The sequence below is a fragment of the Anolis sagrei genome, chromosome 2 (assembly GCF_037176765.1).
Source record: "Anolis sagrei isolate rAnoSag1 chromosome 2, rAnoSag1.mat, whole genome shotgun sequence".
Taxonomy (NCBI): Eukaryota; Metazoa; Chordata; class Lepidosauria; order Squamata; family Dactyloidae; genus Anolis; species Anolis sagrei.
The window spans coordinates 258968-282229 of record NC_090022.1 but is presented as its reverse complement, the minus strand read 5'-3'; the positions used below and the strand labels follow the sequence as shown (position 1 = coordinate 282229).

At 53.7% G+C, this 23262-nt stretch overlaps 1 protein-coding gene across 1 annotated transcript; it reads left to right on the top strand.

Annotated features, from left to right (window-relative positions):
* The first annotated feature begins 1649 nt into the window (after nucleotides 1-1649).
* On the top strand, nucleotides 1650-18666 carry LOC132765859 (cocaine esterase-like). Its single transcript, XM_067464995.1, has 13 exons — nucleotides 1650-1760; nucleotides 5736-5940; nucleotides 7421-7538; nucleotides 7808-7941; nucleotides 9179-9332; nucleotides 9616-9720; nucleotides 10156-10266; nucleotides 10654-10794; nucleotides 15604-15684; nucleotides 15943-16090; nucleotides 16472-16621; nucleotides 18035-18107; nucleotides 18199-18666. The coding sequence occupies exons 1-13, from the start codon at nucleotides 1667-1669 to the stop codon at nucleotides 18392-18394; spliced, it is 1710 nt and encodes a 569-aa protein (XP_067321096.1). The 5' UTR covers nucleotides 1650-1666; the 3' UTR covers nucleotides 18395-18666.
* The last annotated feature ends 4596 nt before the right edge of the window (nucleotides 18667-23262 follow it).

Sequence of the window (23262 nt, the reverse complement as noted above, 5' to 3'; positions counted from 1 at the left end):
GATGCAGGCGAAACGTCAGGAGAAAATGCCTCTAGAACATGGCCATATAGCCCGAAAAAACCTACAAGAACCCAGTTGCAGCAACAGTTTGAAAACATGCAATGTGAGTACATCCATAGAGTGGCCACCGCCTCGGAGGGAGGCGCAATGCGTCCAACCCTTGTGCCGCCAGGACTGAAGACCAACAGCTTGGAGGAACGAATCCAGAGAGAGTATGGACGAGCTCCCTCTGTCAGCTCCAGCTCCCCATGCGAAGGGACCATGAGAGAAGCCTCCCTCCCACAAAGATGGTCAAACCTGAAAACATCCAGGCAACGTCCCCTGGGCAACCTCCTTGCAGACGGCCATTCTCTCACACCAGAAGCGACTTACAGTCTCTCAAGTCGCTCCAGACATGAGAAAACCAAAAACCCTCGGAGGGCAGGTGAAAGGCACCCACACAGCCATGCTGGCAAACATGACCAGAGGGTCGATGGACAAGAGGCCCTGACGGGACGGGACCGCCCCGACCCCTCCTCCTCCTCCTCCTCCTCCTTCTGAGCTGAGAATTAACAGACAAGCTGGGCACGGGGGGGGGGGGGGGGACAGGCAAGGAGGGGGAAGGGTGGGGCTTGTGCTGGCAGGGCTGCTGACTGAGTGGGGTGAGCTCCCACCTGCGAGCTCCAGCTCCCCGTGTGGTGGGACATGAGAGAGAGAAGCTGCCCTCCCACAGGGGGTGACCCATTCCTTCCCATTCCCAGATCTCACTGCAGAGTGTGTTCCATAAACGTGGGGGAGGGACCCCAAAAAGGTCCTGTCTCTCATCCCTGCTAATTAGGAGCCCCCGGTGGCGCAGTGGGTTCAACCCCTGTGCAGGCAGGACTGAAGACCGACAGGTCGCAGGTTCGAATTTGGGGAGAGGCGGATGAGCTCCCTCTATCAGCTCCAGCTCCTCATGCGAAGGAGACATGAGAGAAGCCTCCCACAAGGATGATACAAACATCAAATCATCCTTGCAGACGGCCAATTCTCTCACAACAGAAGCGACTTGGGCTCCTGACACGACAAAAAAAAAATCCCCGCTAATTGCGCTTGTGAGGGTGACCAGATTGAGAGCAGAGCCTCCTCTGATTATCTGAGGTGGATCACAGAGGGAGATACGTTCAGACATGAGAGACGCTAACCACAGCATGGTAACCCATGGGGGCCCATTCTCTCACACCAGAAGGAGTCACCCTGGTCTCACTGGGGGGGAGTGCGCTCCATAGACTTAGGGGGGCCACCGCCAAGAAGGCCCTCTCTCTCACCCCTGCAAATTGCGCTTGCGAGGGTGGCTGGATCATAGAGGGAGGTAAGTTGACCCTGAGAGAAGCCTCCCACAGGATGGGAACCCATCGGGACCCATTCTCTCACCCCAGAAGCCCCCCCCCCCCCCACCGCAGTTTCTCCACTTGCTCCTGACACGAGGGAAACAACACTTCGGGCTAGTTTGAGGGAGGTGGAGGGCGGGCGGGGCTAGGGGGAGGGCGGGCGGGGCTAGGGGGAGGGCGGGCGGGGCTAGGGGGAGGGCGGGCGGGGCTAGGGGGAGGGTGGGCGGGGCTAGGGGGAGGGTGGGCGGGGCTAAGGGGAGGGTGGGCGGGGCTTCTTCCCCGACGGAGTGACAGAGAGAGAGAGAGAGAGAGCGAGGATGGAGGGCACGGTGCGGGCTGCGTGGGTGGTGCTGGGCTTGTCCCTGGTGTGCTGGGGGCCGGGACCCTCGGGGGCTTCTGAGGCCGGAGAGGGTAAGGCCGACCTCCCCCCCTGTCTTCCCCTTCCCCTCCTTGACCCTTCGGTGCCCCCCCCTTGCCTTCTTCCTCTGCACCTGGAAAGGAAATTGGGGGGGGGGGGGGGGGATAGAGTCCCTGGCTCCTGCCTCAGGGGGAGAGGGTTGGAATGGGGGGGCTGGGGGCAGGTGCCTGTAGGGCGCGAGGAAGGAAGGGATCCCTTGACAGGCCCTGCAGCCCTTTCTCCCGTCCTTCCCCACTCCCCTCCCCCCAATTCATTCCTTCCTCCCTCCCCCCTCCCCTGCAGGCAGAGACCCCTCCCCTCCCTTCTCTCTCTCCCTGGGAATCTTTTGGGTTTCATCCCTGGGCTGCGGGGAGGGGGGGCTGGGTCCTGCCTCCCTCTGGGGTGGGAGGGGGGAGGCAAGGGGGCAGGTGCTGTGGGGTGAGGGGGGGGGGCGAAGAAGGAGTGGGTCCCTCGCCAGGCCCTGCAGCCCTCCCTCCATGGCCCCCCTTCTTTCCAGACCCCCCTGCTGTCTGAGACCCACCCTCCACCCCCTCCCCCCCCCCCCCCCCGGGAGCCTGCCCTCTCGGTGCCTGGGTCCTTCCTTCCTTCCTTCCTTCCTTCCTTTGGGACTGGCCTCCCCCCGCCCCCTCCTTCCATTACCCAGCCGGGGGGGCCCAAGTCTCCCCCACCCCTGGGCGCAACTGGGCAGGGCAGGACCCATTGCCCAGCACGGAAGCGGAGGACAGGGCATTTGGGGGAGGGGGAGGCGAGGGACAGGGCATTTGGGGGGTGGACCTGCCCCTCCAGCCAGACCCTCTTCCTTCTTTCTCCCCAGGGTTCATCCCAGGCCAGGGCCAACTTCAGCCCTCCCTCCCTCCAGGTGTTTGGACTTCCATAACTCCTAAGGGCTGGGAGGCTGTGAGGAATTCTGGGAGTTGAAGTCCAAAACACCTGGAGGGAGGGAGGGAGGGAAGGCGGGAGAGAGGGCCCAAGTTGGCCCCGGCCTGGTTTACGGGGATTCAGAAGCCAAGCCTTTCAGGTCTGCCATTCTGCACTTGCTGGAACCTGACCACAAGCCTGGTGGGCCAATATGTGCCGGGTGGGGCCAAAGAAGTGTGGCCTGTGATTGACAGCAGCCCCGCCTGACACTCCTTGCAAAGTTTATCACCTTGTTACCCAGGGCGGGAGCTCGACCTTGACGGTTGTGCTGGATACACAAAAGACTTATTTATTTACTTCTTTATTGCCCTTCGAGGCGGCTGGTGGGGGCTCAGGGCGGTTTGCAACATCCTCAATGGCCAGATTCATTGCCGCCCATCAATAAAACGTCCCGTATCAGACGGACATCATAGGGCAAGAGATTAGGACCATTCAAGCGATGGCACTCTGACAACAACCACAGGCCCAGCGCCAAACCTTTGGACTTTGCCTCGATCCCGGGGCGCCTTGAACTCCTTCCTTATCCAAAGGCTCCCTCTTGCCTTCAGCCTGGGGGTGCAGGGGGAGTCAGGCCGGGCCAGGAGGCGAGGGAGGGGCGGCCCAGGGCCCAGGCCGGGAGGGGGTGACCCTTGCTCCCTGCCCCCTCCCACCCCCACCCCCACCCCTGGTCGTGGCCCCATGCTTTTTGGAACCAGGTCCTTCCTCTTGCAATTCCCCAGTGAGGGAGAAAGGGTGGGTCAGAACTTTTGCAGAACTTTTTACTTTTACAAAGAATGGCATTGGACAGACAGGCAGGTTCTGCGTAACTACATTGGGTTCAAAAACAGCTTACAGCTACATTGCCTAACAAACAACAACGGTGGTACCTGTACGCAGATGACGTCCAAATCTGTCACTCCTTCCCACCTGTTGGTCAGAGCACAGTCCTTGAACCGGTGCTCGGCTGCTGTGTCGGACTGGATGACGGCAAACAAATTGAAATTGAACCCAGACAAGACAGAGGTCCTCCTGGTCAGTCGCAAGGCCAAACAGGGCATCGGGTTACGGCCTGTGTTGGATGGGGTCACGCTCCCCCTGAAGACGCAGGTTCGCAGCTTGGGAGTGATCCTGGACTCATCGCTGAGCCTGGAAACCCAGGTCTCGGTGGTGGCCGGGAGAGCTTTCGCACAATTAAAGCTTGTGTGCCAGCTGCGCCCAGAGTACCTTGGTAAGTCTGATCTGGCCACAGTGGTCCACGCTCTGGTTATGTTATGAACCCAAAGAGGTTCCTGTTCTCTTGCAGAGTGTTCAAGGATAGTGGGGCAGTTTAGATCAATAAGACACCTTAGAGACCAAATTTGGCTTTGACACTATTCATGTAACTTTTATTGAAATGCAATCATCACAGAATCACATCAAGGAGAGCTCTCATACACACACACATTGACACACATTCACGCATACACAGGCCTTCTCCAGACAGAGATGATCAGCTTTCCTCTGAGAAGGTGTGGACGTTCCCGTTGCCGCGGATCAGGAAGCGTGCATGTTGTCGGGGTCCCCTGCATTTACAGGCCAAAATCCATTTTTCTTCGTTTCAATAATCAGGTTGTTCTGTTCTCTTTCAAGTCCTTTCAAGTCCTTGTTCTCCCCAAAGTTCAGGACATTGCATTCCAGGCCTCATGACTTATGGGGTACCTCCTGCATGCATCCTGCCCTCCTTACATGCTTGGCCGCACACCTTATTGTGCATTGTCACTCAGTTATGCCTTCCTGCCTCCTCGCTTCAACGGCCAAGGCCGTCCCACATAATGCTTTGCGAGAACTCCATGTTGGTTTTCTTCAGGCCTGTTTCTTCTCTTCTACATGCATTCAAAACATTCATTCTTTACAGTTACATCCCGAATAGACTACTGCAATGCACTCTATGTGGGGCTGCCTTTGAAGACTGTTCAGAAACTTCAACTAGTCCAATGGTTGGCAGCCAGATTACTCACTGGAGCTTCGTTCAGGGAGCATACCACCCCCCTGTTACATCAAATCCACTGGCTGCCGGTCCATTTCCGAGCACAATTCAAAGTGCTGGTCTTGGCCTATAAAGCCCTATACAGTTCCAGCCCAGCCTACCTGTCCAGACGTATCTCCCTCTACATCCCGCCTCAGAGTTTAAGATCATCCGGAGAGACCCTGCTCTCGATCCCACCTTCATCACAAACACATTTGGCAGGGATGAGGGACAGGACCTTCTCAGTGGTGGCTCCCTGCCTGTGGAACACCCTCCCCAGCAAGATTAGGTCAGCTCCATCCCTCCTTCCCTTTAGGAAGAAGCTTCAATCATGACTTTTTGTAACTGTCTTTTATGTGTACTGTACACCGCCATGAGTCGCCCTTATGGGCTGAGAATGGCGGTTAATAAGTGCATCAAATAAATAAATAAAATAAATAATTCCGGGGCCAGGCATTTGGGGAGCAGATTTGATAGCGACTGCAGTGTTGACGTGAAGTGCCAGTGGAGAGGCTCTGACAAAGTCTTGGGATGCTGAAGTGGATTGGATTTGGCCACATGGTTGTTAGTAATGTTTTAAAATGGATTTTAACTTGATGGTTTTATTTAATGTGTAATGTTGTGATGTATTGTGTATGTGGCATATTGTGTATGTATTATGTGTGTGTTGGCATCGAATTGTGGCTGTTGTAAGCCGCCTCGAATCCCCCTGTTGGTAACGAACCATTGTGTTCTGGGTTTGGCTTGAAAGAGCGTTCTCTTGGGCGAATGTAAGCAGAGACCATTTTCTGTTGACAGATGTAAACATTTCTCTTATCACTGTCACAGTTCTTATCACAGTTTCCCATTTCAGTTCTCATTAGCAGGTTTTAATTACAGTCCACGAAACAGGCAGTTAAAGATTTAGACATTGAAAGCCTTGATCTTTAGAACGGTGTCTCCAAAATAACTAACTGTGATTCATTGATCGTTCATACAATTCCATTCATACCCACACATATCAATTCCACATTTGTCGAATCTGCGCATTGTATGTCATCGTGTCATCGTGACCTCTTGCCTCCAGGTCCAGAGAGCGCCCGTCCAACGGTCTCCACCCGACTGGGGCGCCTGCGTGGGACGCTGATGAGCGTGGAGGGCGCCTCGGCCCCCGTGAAGGCCTTCCTGGGGGTCCCGTTCGCCAAGCCCCCCCTGGGCGCCCTCCGCTTTGCGCCGCCTGAGCCGGCCGAGCCCTGGACCCACCTGAGGGAGGCCGCTTCCCTGCCCCCCATGTAAGCAGCCCACGAGTGGGTGGTCCTCTGTCCACCAGGGGACACCTCACCCCCACTCTCCCCCTGAAGTCCAAGGGTTTTGAGGGGCACCTCAAGGCTCCCCACCTTGGCCTGCGGAACAGGAGCCGGGTGGGCAGCAGGGCCAGGAACCCACACATTTGGGGTGCCTTTTGTGGGGACAAGGGAGCCATTTTGAGGGCGGTGGGGCGGTTGGGGTCGAGCCAGCCCCCAAAGCGATGCAATGGGTGAAGAAGCTGCAGGAAAGCCACAGTTGGAACTCCACAAAGAGCCTTCCCTGTAGTAGGAGAGCCATTGCGTGCTTCCTTCAAGGTATCAAAAATGGACTCATGATGATTAGGTGTGCTGAATCGGGAAAGAATACAACAAACATTAAGCTGAACTATTATCCCGAGATATCCCATTGCTGGACATGATGCAGTTCCTTGCTTGTTGTCTTTCAAATGAGGGAGTGTGGCCCTCCCTCGGCTGACCTCCCGTCCCCTGGGAAGAAAGGAAGGGTCACTCCAGGCCAGCCGGCCATTAGGCCTCTTCCTGTTCTTCAAGAGGAGTGGGCAAGGTCGCCTTCAGCCCTGGGAGCCACTTTCAAAGGATCCATTCACAGCAGCGTTTCTCAACCTGGGGGTCGGGACCCCTAGAGGGGTCACGAGGGATGCCAGAGGGGTCACTAAGGACCATCAGAAAGCACACTATTTTCTGTTGGTCATGGAGGTTCTGTGTAGGAAGTTTGGCCCAATTCCATCGTTGGTGGGGTTCAGAATGCTCTTTGATTGTAGGTGAACTAGAAATCCCAAATGACTAAATAAATCCCCCTCCCCAACCCCAGCAGTATTCAAATTTGGGCGTATCGAGCATTTGTATCGAGCATTTTTTAGTGTAGTCTGTAATTGTTGTATAGTTTAGATGTTGTTGAAACTGGCTTTTTGTAATTGTCTTTTATGTGTACTGTACACCGCCATGAGTCGCCCTTATGGGCTGAGAATGGCGGTTAATAAGTGCATCAAATAAATAAATAAATAAATAAATTTGTGCCAAATTTGGTCCAGGCAATGAAAATACATCCTGCATATCCGATATTTACAATTAATAACAGAAGCAAAATTCCAGTTATGAAGTAGCAACAAAGAGAATATTATGGTTGGGGGTCAGCACAACATGAGGAACTGTGTGAAGGGTCGTGGCATTCAGAAGACGGAGATACACTGACTGACCGGATGCCTCGCTGGAAGGAGAACGGAAGGGGCGAGGAAGGCCTGGGGGAGCAGGGCAGGTTCCTCCGGGTGGCTGGCGAGACCGGGCCTGTTCTTCTTGTGGCTCCTTGTGTCACGGGGCCTCAGCAGGAGGAACATGGAGAAGTCCTGAGTCCCCCTCCTTCGGGGAGAGCCTGGCCCGCTCTGCAGGGAGCCAAGGGTGGGAAGGGCCTGGCCGGCCTCACCGGGCCCCTTTCTGCCCTGTTTGCAAGGTGCCTGCAGGACGTGGCCTGGCTTCAGGAGCTGAATGTGACGCTGCCCAACGTGCCCGTCTCCGAGGACTGCCTCTACCTCAACGTCTACACGCCGGACACAGAGGCCAAATTGCCGGTGAGGCAGGCACTGCTCCCCTGACCACCGCTATGGCCTTTTTGGGAATGGGTCACCACTGGTCCTTGGGGGTGGTGTTGGGGCTCCTCTGTTTTGATCCTGCCCTTTGGCCCCAAAGAGCTCTGGCCCTTCGTCCGTTTAGGGACCCTGCAGCCTTAGGGCCGAAGATGGCCAGGAGGGCAGGAAGGTGCTCGGTAAGGACCGCCTTGTTTGGCCGCAAGCCCCATCCTCATCCTCCTCCTCCTCCGCTGTGCCCTCTCCCTCCGCAGGTGATGGTCGGGATCCATGGCGGGGGCCTGGTCTTGGGCTTCACCTCCCTTTACGACGCGCCCGGCCTCTCTGCCCTCGAGAACGTGGTGGTGGTGATCCTTCAGTACCGGTTGGGGATCCCAGGCTTCTTCAGGTGAGAAAGCTTTGGACCCTTCCACTGGCCCGTTGCCTCTTGGCCATTCCCTGGCCTCAGGTGTCTCTGAGAAAGGCCTTCCGGTTGCTCTTTGCTTGACCGGCCGGTCTCGGCTCATTCTCGCCTTCCGCTTCTCTGTGGCTTTTCGGAAAGAGCTCGTAGTGCTCACTTACCACAAGTATTTCTAAAATATCTTTGGATGCTTCACCTTCTGAACGATGAAGATGTTGCTAGAAGGTTTGGAATTGATTAATTCCGCTTATCCTCATTACCAAACCCTCTTTTTGCTTTCCAGGAGAGTCTCGCTTAACCGACCTTCGCTTTTCCGACATTGTGTCTTCTCTGACAGATATGGAAGGCCTTATTCGAAAACTTTGGGGAAAAGGGAATGAAGGGGGTCCTCCTGGAGGGAGGGAGGGCCCCCCTTGTCTTCTTGCCCCCTCCCCAATTGTTAAGCCCCTCCAAAAGCTTGCAAACCCTTCCCCAAAGAGAGAGACCCACACACTTTCCCTTGGTGCGCCTTCGGTAAAAGGATGGCGCATGGCTTTCAGATGGAAGAAAGAAGCAGGAGGGATCCAGGAGGGGACCTGGTCTCCAAGGGAGGGGGCTCCTGACCGGGGGTGGGGCCCACTTGGGCGTCCATCTCTGCCGCCATTGTTGCAACCCAAGGAAGGAGAGCGAGGGACCGGCTTCCCATCCGCATTGCAAGGAAATCCCAGGCTGGAGAGGCCGGGAAGGGAGGCAGAGGAGGAAAGGAGCGGGGCTGCCCTTCGGGGAGGGCGTGAAGCCCCCACCGGCGGGCCAGGAAGGAGGGGAGAAGGGGAGAAGAGGGGAGACGAAGTGGGGTCAGGCAGGAGGCCCCTCTTTAGCCCCCCCAAAAAGAGAGGCGCACGCGTTTACTATCTCTCCGTACTATCCCAACATGCTTGTTTATTCGACGTTCTGTCGGCCCATTTATGTCGGATAAGCGAGACTCTCCTGCCTTCTGCTAATCATGGGCCTGTTTTGGCTTCAATTTAGGAGTATTTTTCCCAGCTTCCTCATCCCTCTGCTTCAGATCCGTTCTCTCTTCAGAAGTCATCATTTGGTGTTGCTAATTACCTGTTGCAACAAAACAGCGGAGGCAAACCTCCAGGCCCCACAATCCCTGCCTTCCTCCCCCTTTCCCCACTGGACTGTTGCACTGACTTGGTCTGGTCACTCCTTGACCGTCCCTCCTTGGCACCATGTCTTCCAGCACCGGGTCCAAGGAGGCGCCTGGCAACTGGGGCTTGCTGGACCAGGTGGCCGCCCTCAGGTGGGTCCAGGAGAACATCGCGGCCTTCGGAGGAGACCCCACTTCGGTGACCATCATGGGAGAGTCGGCCGGAGGGTTCAGCGTGGGGGTCCAGGTGGGTCAGGAAGTTGCAAAGGTCTTGGCCAGAGAGAAGCCCCGGGGACACCTTCTCTGGGGTGCCTCTGACACCTTGCTTCTGTCTACCAAGACAAAAACAGAAACTATAAAACAGCAAAGGCAAAGGCGGTCACACTCTCTGCAAGACCCCATTGGGTGCCATTGTCATTTTGGTTTGTTTCATGCCTCAAGGTGGGAAGGAGACACCAAGGAGCTCTAAGGCACAAGCCCACCCGCCCTTCCCTTCCCTTGCCCCACTCTCTTCCCTTTCTCCGGTGCAGGTTTTGTCGCCATTGTCCAGGGGCCTCTTTCACAGAGCCATTTCCCAGAGCGGAGCCGCCCTCCTGCCCTACATCTTTGTGAGGAGCCCTGGAGCCATGGTCCAGGTGAGTTCCATGCTCCAGGTGAGTCCATGGCCCAGGTATGTTCATAACCCAGGTGAGACTATGGCCCAGTTGAGTCCATAGCCAAGGTGTGTCCATGATCCAGGTGAGATTATGGCCCAGGTGAGTCCATGCCCCAGGTATGTTCATAACCCAGGTGTGAGATGTATTGAGAGGTGGGTAGAGTGTACGAGAAGCTGTGCTGAGGACATCATCAAGGGATTAAAAACTATTGAGTTTCCATGGATGAGTCCTGTCTATATGAGACACAAACCCCTGATTGTGGAGGAGATGGTTTGAGATGAGAAGGAACCTGAGATGAGGGCTCCTGGGCTGAGCAGGTGTCGGGGAAGGATACGGCCTGCCATCGATACAGCTTCTGCTGAGGCTTCCCATTGTACACAGTGGTTGTTGTTGTTCTTGTCTGTCTCCTTGAAGACGGTGGCCAATGTCTCTGGCTGTGAGTCCAGCAGTCCAGCTGCCCTGGTGCTTTGTCTGAGGAGCAAAACGGAGGAGGAAATGGCCGCCCTGAATATCCCGCTGTGCCGGGTAAGGAGCCAGGGGGCCCAGGAGCCACGGCCCTGACATTTTAGCCCACTTTTGGGGCAAATGGGATGGGGAGGAACTATGGAGGTCACTGGAGGCGACAAGGCCCCAACCTTCTGCCCATTGAATGGCCTCCAGACCCTTTCCACTCCCAAGGGATGGCTCCCTAAGACACCCTGCGCATGCCTGGAGACGGCCCTGCAAGTCCACTCTCTCGGCTGACCCACCAAAGCAGACTCTTCTTCCTTGGGATTCACACTGGTGAACGCTTCCAACATTCCCAGCTTGGCTTCATGTGGCCACCTTGCCATTCATTTTAGGAAGAAACCACAAGTAAAAGATTATATCTATCTATTTATCTACCTATCTACCTTGAACCCAACCCAACAGGCCTTTGGAGCTGTCCCTGCGGTGGTGGACGGGGAGTTCCTTCCAAAGGCACCGGAGGAGCTGCTGGCCGCCAAGGAGTTCAACCACGTTCCGTATCTGATCGGCATCAATAACCACGAGTATGGGTGGGTTCTCTCTAAGGTGAGTGGGACAGTCGCCATGTTTACATTATGCTTATGTTTTGGGCCAAGGGTTCAGATTCCTTCACTTGGCAATGGAAACCCACTGGGGGACCTTGGACAAGTCACACTCTCTCCGCCTCAGAGGAAGGCAAGGACAAGCCTCCCCTGAGCAAGCTGCTGAGGAAACCCTGGGAGAGGGTTGCGAAGAACCCTGACCTTAGTGACAGCCAGGATGCAGGGCCAGGAAAAGCCTGCAAGCCTAGAAAGATAGGGCATGGGCAAGGCGAAGCATCAGCAGCCATTTTGGAGAAGGGAGACGCCATCTTGAGTGTAGTTCAGAGCAGGGGGCGTGTCTTAGGCATTAGACAGCAGGGAATGGCAGGGATTGGTGTAGAGAAAGGGGGCGGGGCTTAGGAGCAGCTGAGAGGAAAAGAGGGGCATTTTGAAATCCTGAGGAGAGAGTTGGGATGAAGAGTTCGAGAGAGCAGTTGTAGCTGAAGAAGAGCAGTGAAGATTTAGTGAGAAGTCTAACTTAGAAATAGATTTAGGTAGTTACTTCAGAAGAAGAACTGGTTCTAGACAGACCCTGTCTATTGGGCTGTTTGGAGGGAAGAATCTATTCTAGGAGAAGATACAAACTCTCACTTTGAAAGTTACAACTGGAACTGAATACAAGCACTGTACGATTTTCAACGAAACCAATAAGCACTCTGTGCCTGAAGATTTCTTTCAAGATTGTTTAATAAACGTTTCATTCTGTGTTCACACTACTACAGACTGTGTGTGAATACTTTAGTTAAGCATTTAATCTCTCTGAAGAACAAACTACATTACAACACCAAAGATTGTGTTGCTGGGTTTCCTCAGTTCTAAAGGTAGAAAAGCGTCAGCCAAGCAGAAGAAACAGTTTCAACAACTCTGAGTAGTTGTACAGCCTTAGCTTACTCAGTTTATGTTTCTCTCTATTAAACATACGAAGAATTAGGTTCTTGTGGGTTTTTTCGGGCTATAGAGCCATGTTCTAGAGGCATTTCTCCTGACGTTTCACCTGCATCTATGGCCATGAAAATGAACATAATCTGGCTACCAGTATTAAAAAAACTCTAAAATTACAACAGCAAAACAGCAGAGAGGAAACAACCAGGCACAGATTAACACCTCCCAGCAAGAGATTTTCCCAGGCTCAGGCAGGCCTTCAAATGCTAATGAAGGTGATCAGTTGAAACATTCACACCTAGCTCCAGCAGAGAAGAGCTCTTTGCCCCACCCCAACCATTCCACAGATATATAAACCCATTTTTCCTACTTCCAACAGACCTCACAACCTCTGAGGATGCTTGCCACAGATGCAGGCGAAACATCAGGAGAAATGCCTCTAGAACATGGCTCTATAGCCCAAAAAAACCCACAAGAACCTAGTGATTCCAGCCATGAAAGCCTTCGACAATACATACGAAGAGTTCTTTCATGAATAAAAAGCCGAATAAATCTGGTTAGCCCTTACAAATTAGTGGCTGCTCTACACATTGGTGTCCATCTATTGAACGGTGATCGTTACATATTTGATTTGGCAGCTGGTGAAATCCTTTATTGATCCGGTCTAAAATATTGGTGGCAGCTTGAGTGATCGTTTGACCAAAACGTTATAGTTTGAACGGTCATTTGATTGCCCCGTTCTTTATAATTGGTGGCAGCGATGCGGGATTGATTTATCGGATTCATTATAAGGGTCAGCTTAGGCCCGCCATAAACTGGAAAGGACTCAAAGCACACAAACTGTGTGCTAAATTTGGTCCTGATGCCTCATGTGTGGCGGTCGTAGTGATTTCTGGAAATGAGTGCAGATCCCATCGTCCCTGGTCCATCTTCTCCCAATCCCCACCAGGTCAAAAAGTGCATCATGAAAAGTCTGTGTGGCAAGTTTGATCCAGGTCTATCATGTGTGCGGGATTGCAGTGCTCTGTGGGAGCTGAATTGGGTGAAGGTACTACAAATCCCATAACTTGTGGTCTGTCCTCCAAACTTCACCAGGACTTATAGTGGATCATTGGCGGGGGGGGGGGGTGTCTGTGTTCCAAGTTTGTCCTGGTCCATCATTCGTGGCGGCCGCAATGGTCTCTGGAAGTGCGTGAAGGTACTGCAAATCCCATCATCCATGGCAAGTTTGGTCCAAATCCATCGTTGGTTGGGTTCACCGTGCTCTCTGGCTGTAGGTGAAGAACAACTCCTATCAATCAAGGTCAGTTCCCCCCAAATCTGGTCATGGGGGTTCTGCGTGCCAAATGTGGTTCAGGTCCATTATCGAAGGGGGTCACAGTGCTCTGCCTTGATGCAGGGTGAACTACAACTTCCATCCTGTTGAGTGAGTCCCCCAAACCCCTCCAGTCTGTTGAGTTGCTGATCAATTCCTCTCTGTTTGCTGTGTGCCATAGGAAAGGGTTAACAGAGAGGCAGTGGGTGGGGTCATGCAAATTCCACACAAGGAACCCTGGGATGCCTGCCTGTGGTGGAGCTGACATGTCAAATCTAGGGCGGAACAGTCCCCGAATGGAAGCATTCCTTGGGAGGTGGCCCGTAGTGTTTGGGGAGGACATCGGCAGCGTTTGGGCTACACCAGTGGTTCTCAACCTTTCTAATGCCGTGACCCCTAAATAAAGTTCCTCATGTTGGGGTGACCCCCAACCATATTTTCGTTGCTATTTCATAACTGTCATTGTGCTACTGTTATGGATCTTAACGTAAATATCTGATATGCAGGATGTATTTTCATTGTTATGAATTGAACATAACTACAGCACAAAAACAATATGTTTGGGGGAGTCTGGACAATGGATGGTGGGATTTGTAGTACCTTCAACCAATTCACCTCTGGCTTCCACAGACCACTGAGACCCCCAAGAATTATAGAACTGGAACAAACTTGGGACACAGGACCCCAGTGACCCATAGAAAATACGGGAGTTGCTGGGAGTGATTGACAGTGATTGACGGGTGATGTAGTTCACCTATATACGGAGAGCACTGTGAACCCAAAGGACTGTGCATTTGGACCAAACTTGGCACAAATATTCAATATGCCCAAATTTGAACACTGGTGGAGTTGGGGAAAATAGACCTTGACCTTTGGGAGTTGCAGTTGCTGGGGTTTATAGTTAACCTACAATCCAAGAGCATTCTGAACTCCACCAGCGATGGAATTGAACCAAACTTGGCACACAGAACTCCCATGACCAACAGAAAATACTGGAGAGGTTTGGGGGAAAATACACCTTGGCATTTGGGAGCTGCTGGGATGTGTAGTTCCCCTCCCATCAAAGAGCATTCTGAACTCCAACAATGGAATTGAACCAGATTTGGCACACAGAACTGCCATGACCAACAGAAAATGTTTGGGGAAAATATGCTTCGACATGTGGGAGTTACAGTTCCTCCTGCAATCAATGAGCATTCTGAACTCCACCAAAGATGGTATTGGACCTAACTTGGCACACAGAACCCCCGTGGCCAGCAAAAAATACGGGAGGTCTTGAGGGGAAATCACCTTGACTTGGGAGTTGTAGTTGGCCTACACCCAGGCAGCACTGTGAACCAGAACACGGATGGATCTGGGCCAAACTTGGTACACATACCTGATACGCAGACACTGGATTGCTGGAGGGCTTTGGGGGGAACTGACCTCTGTTTCTGGGAATTGTAGTTCACCCACAAACAAACCGGCCTCCAGCGATGATGAGCAGCTCTGCAAGGGGTGAGAGCTGGGAGGCAAAGGCCCATGCGGGAGTCCTCCTCCTGGCTCTGCCCCTCCTGAGCTCAGCAAGGGGTGAGGGCCTTGCAGCCCTCCAGGCCAGTCTTCTTGACCCCTAAGCGCCTCCTCCTGACTCCCCACAGCCCTGGGGGAAGGGCAGGAGGGGGGCCGACCAGGAGGGCCTAGCGGTTTGGCTGGCACAGGAGGTCGACAGCCATTTGGGAGAGGGCGGGGCCAACCAAGGTGGTTTCGCGACCCCCCAAAAATGGCCCAACGACCCCCCGGGAGTCGCGATCCGCAGGTTGAGATACACTGGGCTACATGTTCATGCTGCTCGCTGTAACCTGCAATGGGAGGCTTCTCAGCCTTTGGAACTAGAGCCTGTTTGTGGAGTCGGGAGGCTGTCTGCGTAAGTGGCACCTCCGCCACAGACACACATTTCCACTGTTATTGCCTATAGATAGAGATGTAGAGGAGTTCATGATGGTGAGGGCTGGACCCCGCAGACTGGAAGCAAGCCCATGCGGTTGGCAACCACTGGCCCATCAGATTGATGCCGAAATGGGAATGTTCTGGAGAAGGCTGTGAATCCATCACTCAAGAGATGTTCAGGAGAAGCTGGCTTTGAAGCCTGTGTTAGGAGGGCAGGAAGCGTGAAGTGTGAAGTCACCCCGCCAGAGGCCCAGCCCTTTAGCTTCCCGCTTATGAACTGTGTCTTGCAGATATGTTGAGATATGTTTGATTTATTGGGAGATTCCAAAGTGTATGTTTTTAAAGCTGTGAACATGTGTTTGTAAAACTGCCTAGCATGTGTAGAGTTCACAGACCACAGAGGACAAATGTGAAATGATTTCCTACTTCTTCTGACGATACCGGACTTTGGTCACCAGAAAACTCTTTGAGAGGCGTGCCGTTACTGATAAGGAGAAGACTGTAACCGCCATCTTGCCGAGATGTTTTGCCGGAGCAGACAGGCTTGCTCTGAGATGTGTTGAGCTTTGTGTATATAGTGTAAATAAAGCTAGTTACTTTATGGCTGCAATCCATCCAAGTTTATTACCACACGGTCATTTCCTCTCTCAGTCAGGTATCTTCCTTCCCATCATGGAAAGCATGGACCGGCCGGCCGTGACGGCTGCCTTCCGGAAATCAGCTTCCGTCCTGGTAAGAGGGCGCTTGGACCCTTCTGCTAGGCTTAGGGATCCTCCATCCTGGAGTGGGAGGACTCAGGCCCACTCCTCCCCAAAGAACGATTGGACACAGTGACCCTCCCTTGAGCCAGACTTCAGTGGCCTCCTGCCAGGAAGACCACGGCCACTGCGCCACAGCCGTGGCTGTCAACAGGAGGCCAAAGGTGAAGGGGGCGAGGGGCGGGGCCCGTGGGGCAGTGGGTGAGGCCTCCGCTTCTCTCTCCTCCCACAGAAGCTGCCAGTGGAGGCCACGCAGAGGGCCCTGGAGGAGTATGTCGGGGAAACGGAAGACCCCCAGGAATTAAGGGGGCAGTTTCAGGATTACATGGGGGACGTCCTCTTTTTCCTTCCTGCTGTTCGGGCAGCGAGAGCTCATAGAGGTGAATCCGCACACAAAGCACATGGTACTGGTGTGGCATCTGATGTTGGAGAGGGAATCTATCAGACCACAGCGGGATAGGGGCAAGGGCTGTGAGGAAATAGGTGCTTGAACTCCCTGAATGCCTACAAAGGTGACCCCCAAGGACCGGATCCCATGGGGCTCCAAAGAGCCCCCTTCAGTGGCCGGGAGCAGAGAAGGCGCCTGGGGCCAGGCCTTGTCTCCCTGAGGACGTGGGGCATCCCTGTCTGAGGTGGGAGCCCAGAGATCTCACCCAAGGAACGCGTCCAAGGAAGCTTCCTCCTGCTTGTTTGGATGTTTGAGGTCTTCTTAACTCCAGGCACTGACTTCCCCTCTACCTCTCGCTTTCCTCTCAAAAAAGACTCGGGTGACCCCGTCTACTTCTACGAATTCCAGCATCGCCCTTCCATCTTCAGAGACACCAGGCCGGCTTTTGTGAAGTCCGACCACGCAGACGAAGTCATCTTTGTTTTGGGAATGCTGTTCTCAAGCAGCAAGGATTCCCCGCTTGGTGAGGCCTCCGCAAGGGAACGAGTGCCTTTTGGGTGGGTGGGAGCAGCAGCGAGGAGGTTTCGGACAGTGGTTCCCAACCTATGGTCTGTGGGCCACCAGTGGTCCACAAGAACTAAAATATGGTCCATAGACTCACCGCTACTACACCGCTCCAACGAGAGGGACTGGTCTTGTGAAACCCTTCTGTAGTGCCGATGCTGATTAAGTATGGTTTTCTGCAGGACAGCAGATGGCGATTACTGGGAGGCCTATGTTCTGTATCAGAAACTAGAGCTGATGTGGTCTACCCGATGCAGTTTTCTGAATCAGCACCCCAAATAACCAAACCAAATCTAAAGTTGACCACAAGCTGATTCATAACCCTTTTGGTACTAATGTTGGATAGTGGTCCCTGGTCAAAAAAGGTTGGGAACCACTGGTTTAGGGGGTCTCTCTTCCGTTTTTGGCTTGAGAGGAGGCAGGTAAGCTGAATGGCTGCTCCACTTCACGAAGGAGCATTCAAAGGTTGACAAGACACCAGCAAGCACAGCCTATGCCACAGGTCCCCCCACCAAGTCATTGGGCGCAAGGACTCCCAGCAGCCCCTTGATGGCCAAGGGTCCCAGAGAGAAAGGGCCCCGCAAACACTGGGTCGGAGTGCCTTGGGCCCCACAAAGCAGCCAAAGGGGCCCCTCCCGCCCTGCTCCAGAGCGGCCCGTGCCAAGGCAATCCAGGCGGACCCTGTGCCTGTTAGGGAGAACTACCCTAAAATATGGCAGAGCACCCAAAACTCAAACAGGATACTAAGAGTTGAGCATTGGCTCTTGAGCTAGCAGAGCTGTAAAGAATTCAGAGCTTAGGCATCCAAAGACACAGAGCCCAGTCTTAAACATCACTAAGGTTTATTTGCAATAGTAATAAGCCATAACCTCGTTTCCTGAGAATGAAGGAACTGGGTCTGAGCCACTCCCACGCCCATCTCGTCTTCGGTTCCAAAGAGAGGGGGAAATCCTCCCAGACATACACGCAGAGAGAGAGAGATCTCTAAGCACACAGCACATACTCGGGAGGAGGAAACAGGAGTCAGATTTCAGAAGGGTTGCAGTTGAAGAGTGTCCATTGTACACAACCAATCCAAAGGAGAGCAGACACAAAGAGGAGAGAAGAATCCTGAGATGCACGCCAACTGTCATACGGGAGACATGGAGGAAGGACAACCCTTGGCCTATTCTTACTAGCTAAACGGTTCCTCATTGAGACTTGGGCAGTGTGGGGGTGAATTCCAATGATGCCACGCGGGCCCTGAGCAGGGGCAGGCTCCTCTCCCATTCTCCTCCCCACATCTGTGGGTCCCCCTTGGCCCCCCACTCCCTGAGAAACATGCTCAGGGCCCCTTCCTTCTTTCCTTCCTTCTTCCTTCTGGCCTTTTCAGGGGGATACACTGAGGAGGAGAAGCGGCTGAGCAAGATGGTGATGCGATACTGGGCCAACTTTGCACGCAGCGGGTGAGGCTCCCTCTTGGCTCCGCGCGGCCCTGATGTTGTGGTGAGCCAGGTTGCGCAAGGCCTCACCTCTGCCTGCCTCTGGTGCTTCCAGGAACCCCAACGGCCACGGGCTGGTGGAGTGGCCCCGCTACGACCAGGAGGAGGGCTACCTGGAGCTGGGCTTGGAGCCGAGAGGAGCCCACAAGCTGAAGCAGAGCAAAGTCGACTTCTGGCTGAAGACCCTGCCGGAGAAGATGAGGAAGGAGAAGGAGGAGGAGGAGGAGAGGAAGACACACCAAGAGCTGTAGGCAAGGGAGGGGTGGCCACAGAGGAGAACATGGTGTCTCTAGAGAGAAGGAGGAGGAGGAGGAGGAGGAGGAGGAGGAGGAGACAGCAGCTTCAACAGCAGAGCAGATCACCTGCCTCTCAGTCTCAAGGAAGCAGAGCCTGGTGATGTGATGGGGAAATTGACGTTGAGCAAGAATTTGGGGGTCTTTGCCAGGAAGCAGAGACCAATAACACCCTGGCGAGACAAGCGAAGCACCCCAGATTTTTCCCTAATTTTTCCCAAATAAAGTCTCAAAGTTGAACAAAGTTGAAGAAAAGCCACCGCGTTGTCTTTATTTCATCCCAGCTGGTACGGATGTCAAACCTCAATCCCTTGCCAAAGTCGACATGCTTGGCAGGGCAGAAAAGGGTACGTTTTACAGAAAATACAGAACAACAAATTCAAACTCCCCCCCCCCCCCCGCCCCTTTGCCAGCTTCGAGCTGATTGGCTGGAGTTGTCAGCTGAAGGGAGGTGCGGTTGACTCAGGCGCACCTCAGCCAATGGGGAAGCCAGTGCCGCTTCAGCTTCTTACCCAATGGGAATCGAGGAGGCGGTGCAAGCAGGAAACAATGAATCGAGAGGATAAATGAGTGGATTATTGTGACTTAATGTGTTGTCCGATGGCCGGTGATAATCCGGAGATTTCTCAAGCTGTCCTTGCACTGTCTTGAGAGGTTGAAATATGCAAAAGTGGCTGGCACGGCTGCCAAGCCTTGATAATCTTCAGTTCAGGATATGGGATCAATTGATACTATCTGTGCATGGGTTTCAGCCGAAGGTGTAAGACAACGAGTGAGGCGGATGGGACATCCCAATCTTCCCTGAAGGCAGGATGTCCCATTGTTGACAAGTGACCAGGTTCACCATGAGGTGCCTTTCTGTGTGGTCATGCTCCGAGACCCAGGATGCACCGCTGTTATTATCATGCAATAAGTCTTTGTTGAGAGTCCTTATGTCAATGGGGAATTCACCTCAGGAAATAGGAAATAATTTCCCAAGGGTTTGTCATGCTGGGGTCACGAAAAGGTGGCTTTCCATATTTTTATACATAGACACACATGTGGGGTTCATAAAGCATGCACAGGGGAAAAGGGGCAAAAGGAAATTCATATAAACCCATCCCACCCACCAAAGTCCATAGAGAGTCCAATGTCATGAAATCATATAGTCCCTAACTAATAAAAGGGAGTCCATGGGGATTGGGGAAAGAGTTCCAGAAAGTTTCCAAAAGTTCTTAAAAGTTGTCAATAGCTGATAAAAGTTGTAAAATCCATGGGAGGCAAGTTGGAAAAGGTGTCCAAGAGTCCATAGAGTTCTTATGAGGTGACTGCCAGCGCTGGAGATCAAGATCCATGGAGAGAACTACAGATCCCTCCTCACCAAGGTCTAAGGCAGCCCACCAACATCTTGGGGATCCTATCGGGTGACTGCGACAGTTTCCCAGGATCGGCAGGCTCCCTGGGCATCTACAAAATGGTGGCGATGAGGCAGTATCTTCAGGGAAACAGGTGGGCTCCAGTTTGAGGTTTTGGAGGCAAAAATGGTTATTCCCGAAGCAGAGAGGTTAGGGGAATGAAACTGAGATAGCCATTAGACTTAGAATTCCCCCAGGAGAAGAATGGCTTCGATTTTGGAGCGATGCGTTGCCTCGCGGATACGGAGGCCCAATGGGTTTCTGCATCCGCAGTTCAGAGGAGGGCAGTTTTGGCCCCCCCGGGACACAAAAATCGCATCCCGGGCAAGCCAGCAGCCATCTGCAGCCTGGGAGAGGAAAGATTTATGCAGAGAAGAGTTTGGAGGCAGTAAAAGACACAAAGTAACACTAGTGAGAGAGAAAAGTTACAGTTAATTGATACTTTATTGGGGGGACTAGTTACAACGTTAGGAAGGGGAAGAAAGTGAAGTAATGGAGAACTGAGGAACTCCCTGCTGCAGGTCAGATCAGCTTGAAAGCAGGGAGTTCTGGGTTCAACCTTAAAATAACTGGCAATGCCTTGGGTGCAGAAGAGTCCTGGGCCTACCGGGAAGGGGGTCCACCAGAATACCCTTCTGTTGCTTGGGAAGCCCTTCCTTCCTTCCGGTTGGTCAGGCAGCACATTCCCATCCTGCATGTCCTTCGAAGCCGACTGACCCGTGACCTCTGCTGCCCGAGAAGGCCAAAGGGAACGCTTCCCCCTCTGTGCCCTCATGGAACCCTAGACGAGGTGGAAGAGACCTGGCGGGCCATCGTCCAGTCCCACCCCCTTCTGCCAAGAAGCAGGGAAATCACATTCAGAGCACCCCTGACAGATGGCCAGCCAGCCTCTGCTCCAAAGCCTCCACCACACTCCCTCCGGGGCAGAGAGTTCCACTGCTGAACAGTTTTTCTCTGTGTCGGGAAGCTCTTCCTCATGTTCAGGTGGAATCTCCTTTCCTAGACTTTGGAGCCTTTGTTCCATTGTGTTCTAGTCTCCAGGGAAGCAGAAAAAGAAGCTTGGTCCTCTTCTCTGCCCCACACGGACTGGCCCCTGGGGAAGCCCTTTCCCTTCCAGGGCTCTGTCCCACCTCGGGCCCACTCCTCCCCAAAGAATGACAGGACACAGTGACCCTCCCTTGGGCCAGACTTGAGTGGCCTCCTGCCATGAGGACAGCGCCTGCCTGTGCCGCAGGTGTGGTTGCCAAAGGGAGGCCAAAGGAGAAGGGGGCGAGGGACGGGGCCCGTGGGGCGGCTGGCGAGGCCTCCCCTTCTCTCTCTTCCCACAGAACCTCCCGGTGGAGGCCACGCAGCGGGCCCTGGAGGAGTATCTGGGGGAGATGGAAGACCCCCAGGAACTACGGGAGCAATTTCAGGATTTCATGGGGGACGCCATCTTTCTCCTTCCTGCTCTTTGGGCAGCGAGAGCTCATGGAGGTGAATCCTCACACAAAGCACATGGTACTGGGGTGACAATTGGTGTCTGGGAGGAGCAAGGGCTGTGAGGAACTAGGTGGGTGAACTCCCCAAATGCCTACAGAAGTGACCCCCAAGGACCGGATCCCGTTGGGTCCCAAGGAGGCCCTTTCAGTGGCCTGGGAGCAGGGAAGGCACTTGGGGGCAGGCCATCACCCTCTTCAAAAAAAGGGGGGAAAGAACAGACTGCGGAAACTATCGAGATATCTCCCTCCTAACCTCTGCTGGGAAAATCCTCGCAAGAATCCTTGCAAACCGCCTCCTGCCCCTCTGAGAAGACCCCCTCCCAGAATCCCAGAATGGCTTCCGCCCCTCCAGAGGAACCGTGGACATGATCTTCACTGCACGACAGCTCCAAGAAAAATGCAGGGAACAAAACCAACCTCTGTACATGGCATTCACCGACCTTGCAAAGGCATTCGACACAGTGAACCGCAGCGCTCTCTGGACCATCCTCCAAAAAATCGGGTGCCCTAACAAATTTGTGAACATCCTGCGGCTCCTCCGTGATGACATGATGGCAACAGTCTTGGGACAGCAATGGCTCCCAAAGTAACCCATTTAAGATGGAATCGGGTGTCAAACAGGGGTGTGTTATTGCTCCAACTCTATTCTCCATCTTCATCGCTATGATACTTCACCTTGTTGACGGGAAGCTTACCACCGGGTGGAAATCATGGCAAGCTATTCAGCCTCAGCAGACTGAAAGCCAAAACCAAGGATACAACAACAGCTGTTATAGAACTCCCGTATGCTGATGACAATGTCGTCCGTGCGCATTCAGAAGAAGACCTACGAGCCACTCTAAACACCTTCGCAGAAGCATACGAGAAGCTCGGCCTGTCACTGAACATCGAGGAAACCAAGGTGCTCTTCCAGCAGTCACTGGCCAATCCCTCTCCAATGCCAGCGATACAGCTTAATGGTGTCACACTAGAAAACGTGGACCATTTCCGCTCCCTTGGCAGCCACCTCTCCACCAAAGTCAACATCGACGCCGAAATACAACACCGCCTGAGCTCTGCAAGTACAGCATTTTCCCGAATGAAGCAGAGAGTGTTTGAGGAGGGATACCAAGGTGCTTGTCTATAAACCTCTTCCCCTCCCAACCCTGCTCTATGCCTGTGAGACGTGGACTGTCTACAGACGTCACATGCAGCTCCTGGAATGTTTCCATCAGCGCTGCCTCCGGAAAATCCTGCAAATCTCCTGGGAAGACAAGCGGACAAACGTCAGTGTGCTGGAAGAAGCAAAGACCACCAGCACTGAAGCCATGGTCCTCCGCCATCAACTCCGCTGGACCGGCCACGTTGTCCGGATGCCCAAAGATCACCATCTCCCAAAGCAGTTGCTCTACTCCGAACCCAAGAACGGAAAACGGAATGTTGGTGGGCAGGAAAAGAGGTTGAAAGATGGGCTCAAAGCCAGCCTTAAAAACTGTGGAATAGACACTGAGAACTGGGAAGCCCTGGCCCGTGAGCGCTCCAGATGGAGGTCAGCTGTGACCAGCAGTGCTGCAGAATTTGAAGAGGCACGAATGGAGGGCGAAAGGGAGAAGAGTGCCAAGAGGAAAGTGTTACTTTGTGTCACTTACAAAGATTACGTCGGTGTCTTTCACTGTTCGTTTTTTGTGTGCAACATGGCAAGTGTGTGTTTCCTCTCTGCGATGAGGAGCAAAGATGTCTCTCTGTCCATTTCCACTCTGGTCTGTGTGTCTTGGGCACGGGGCGCGGAGAAGGTCCACTGGCTGCGCAACGAAGGAGACCTCTGGCGTCTTCAGTGGCGGGACCCCCGGACCCCCAAACCCCCCCCTCCTCCTCGTTCTGAGCCCAGAATTAGACAAAGGAGGAAAGGGAGCCCCTGGGGGGGGGGGGGAGAGGTGAGGAGGGGGCAGGGCTGGGGGGAGGGGAGGGCAGA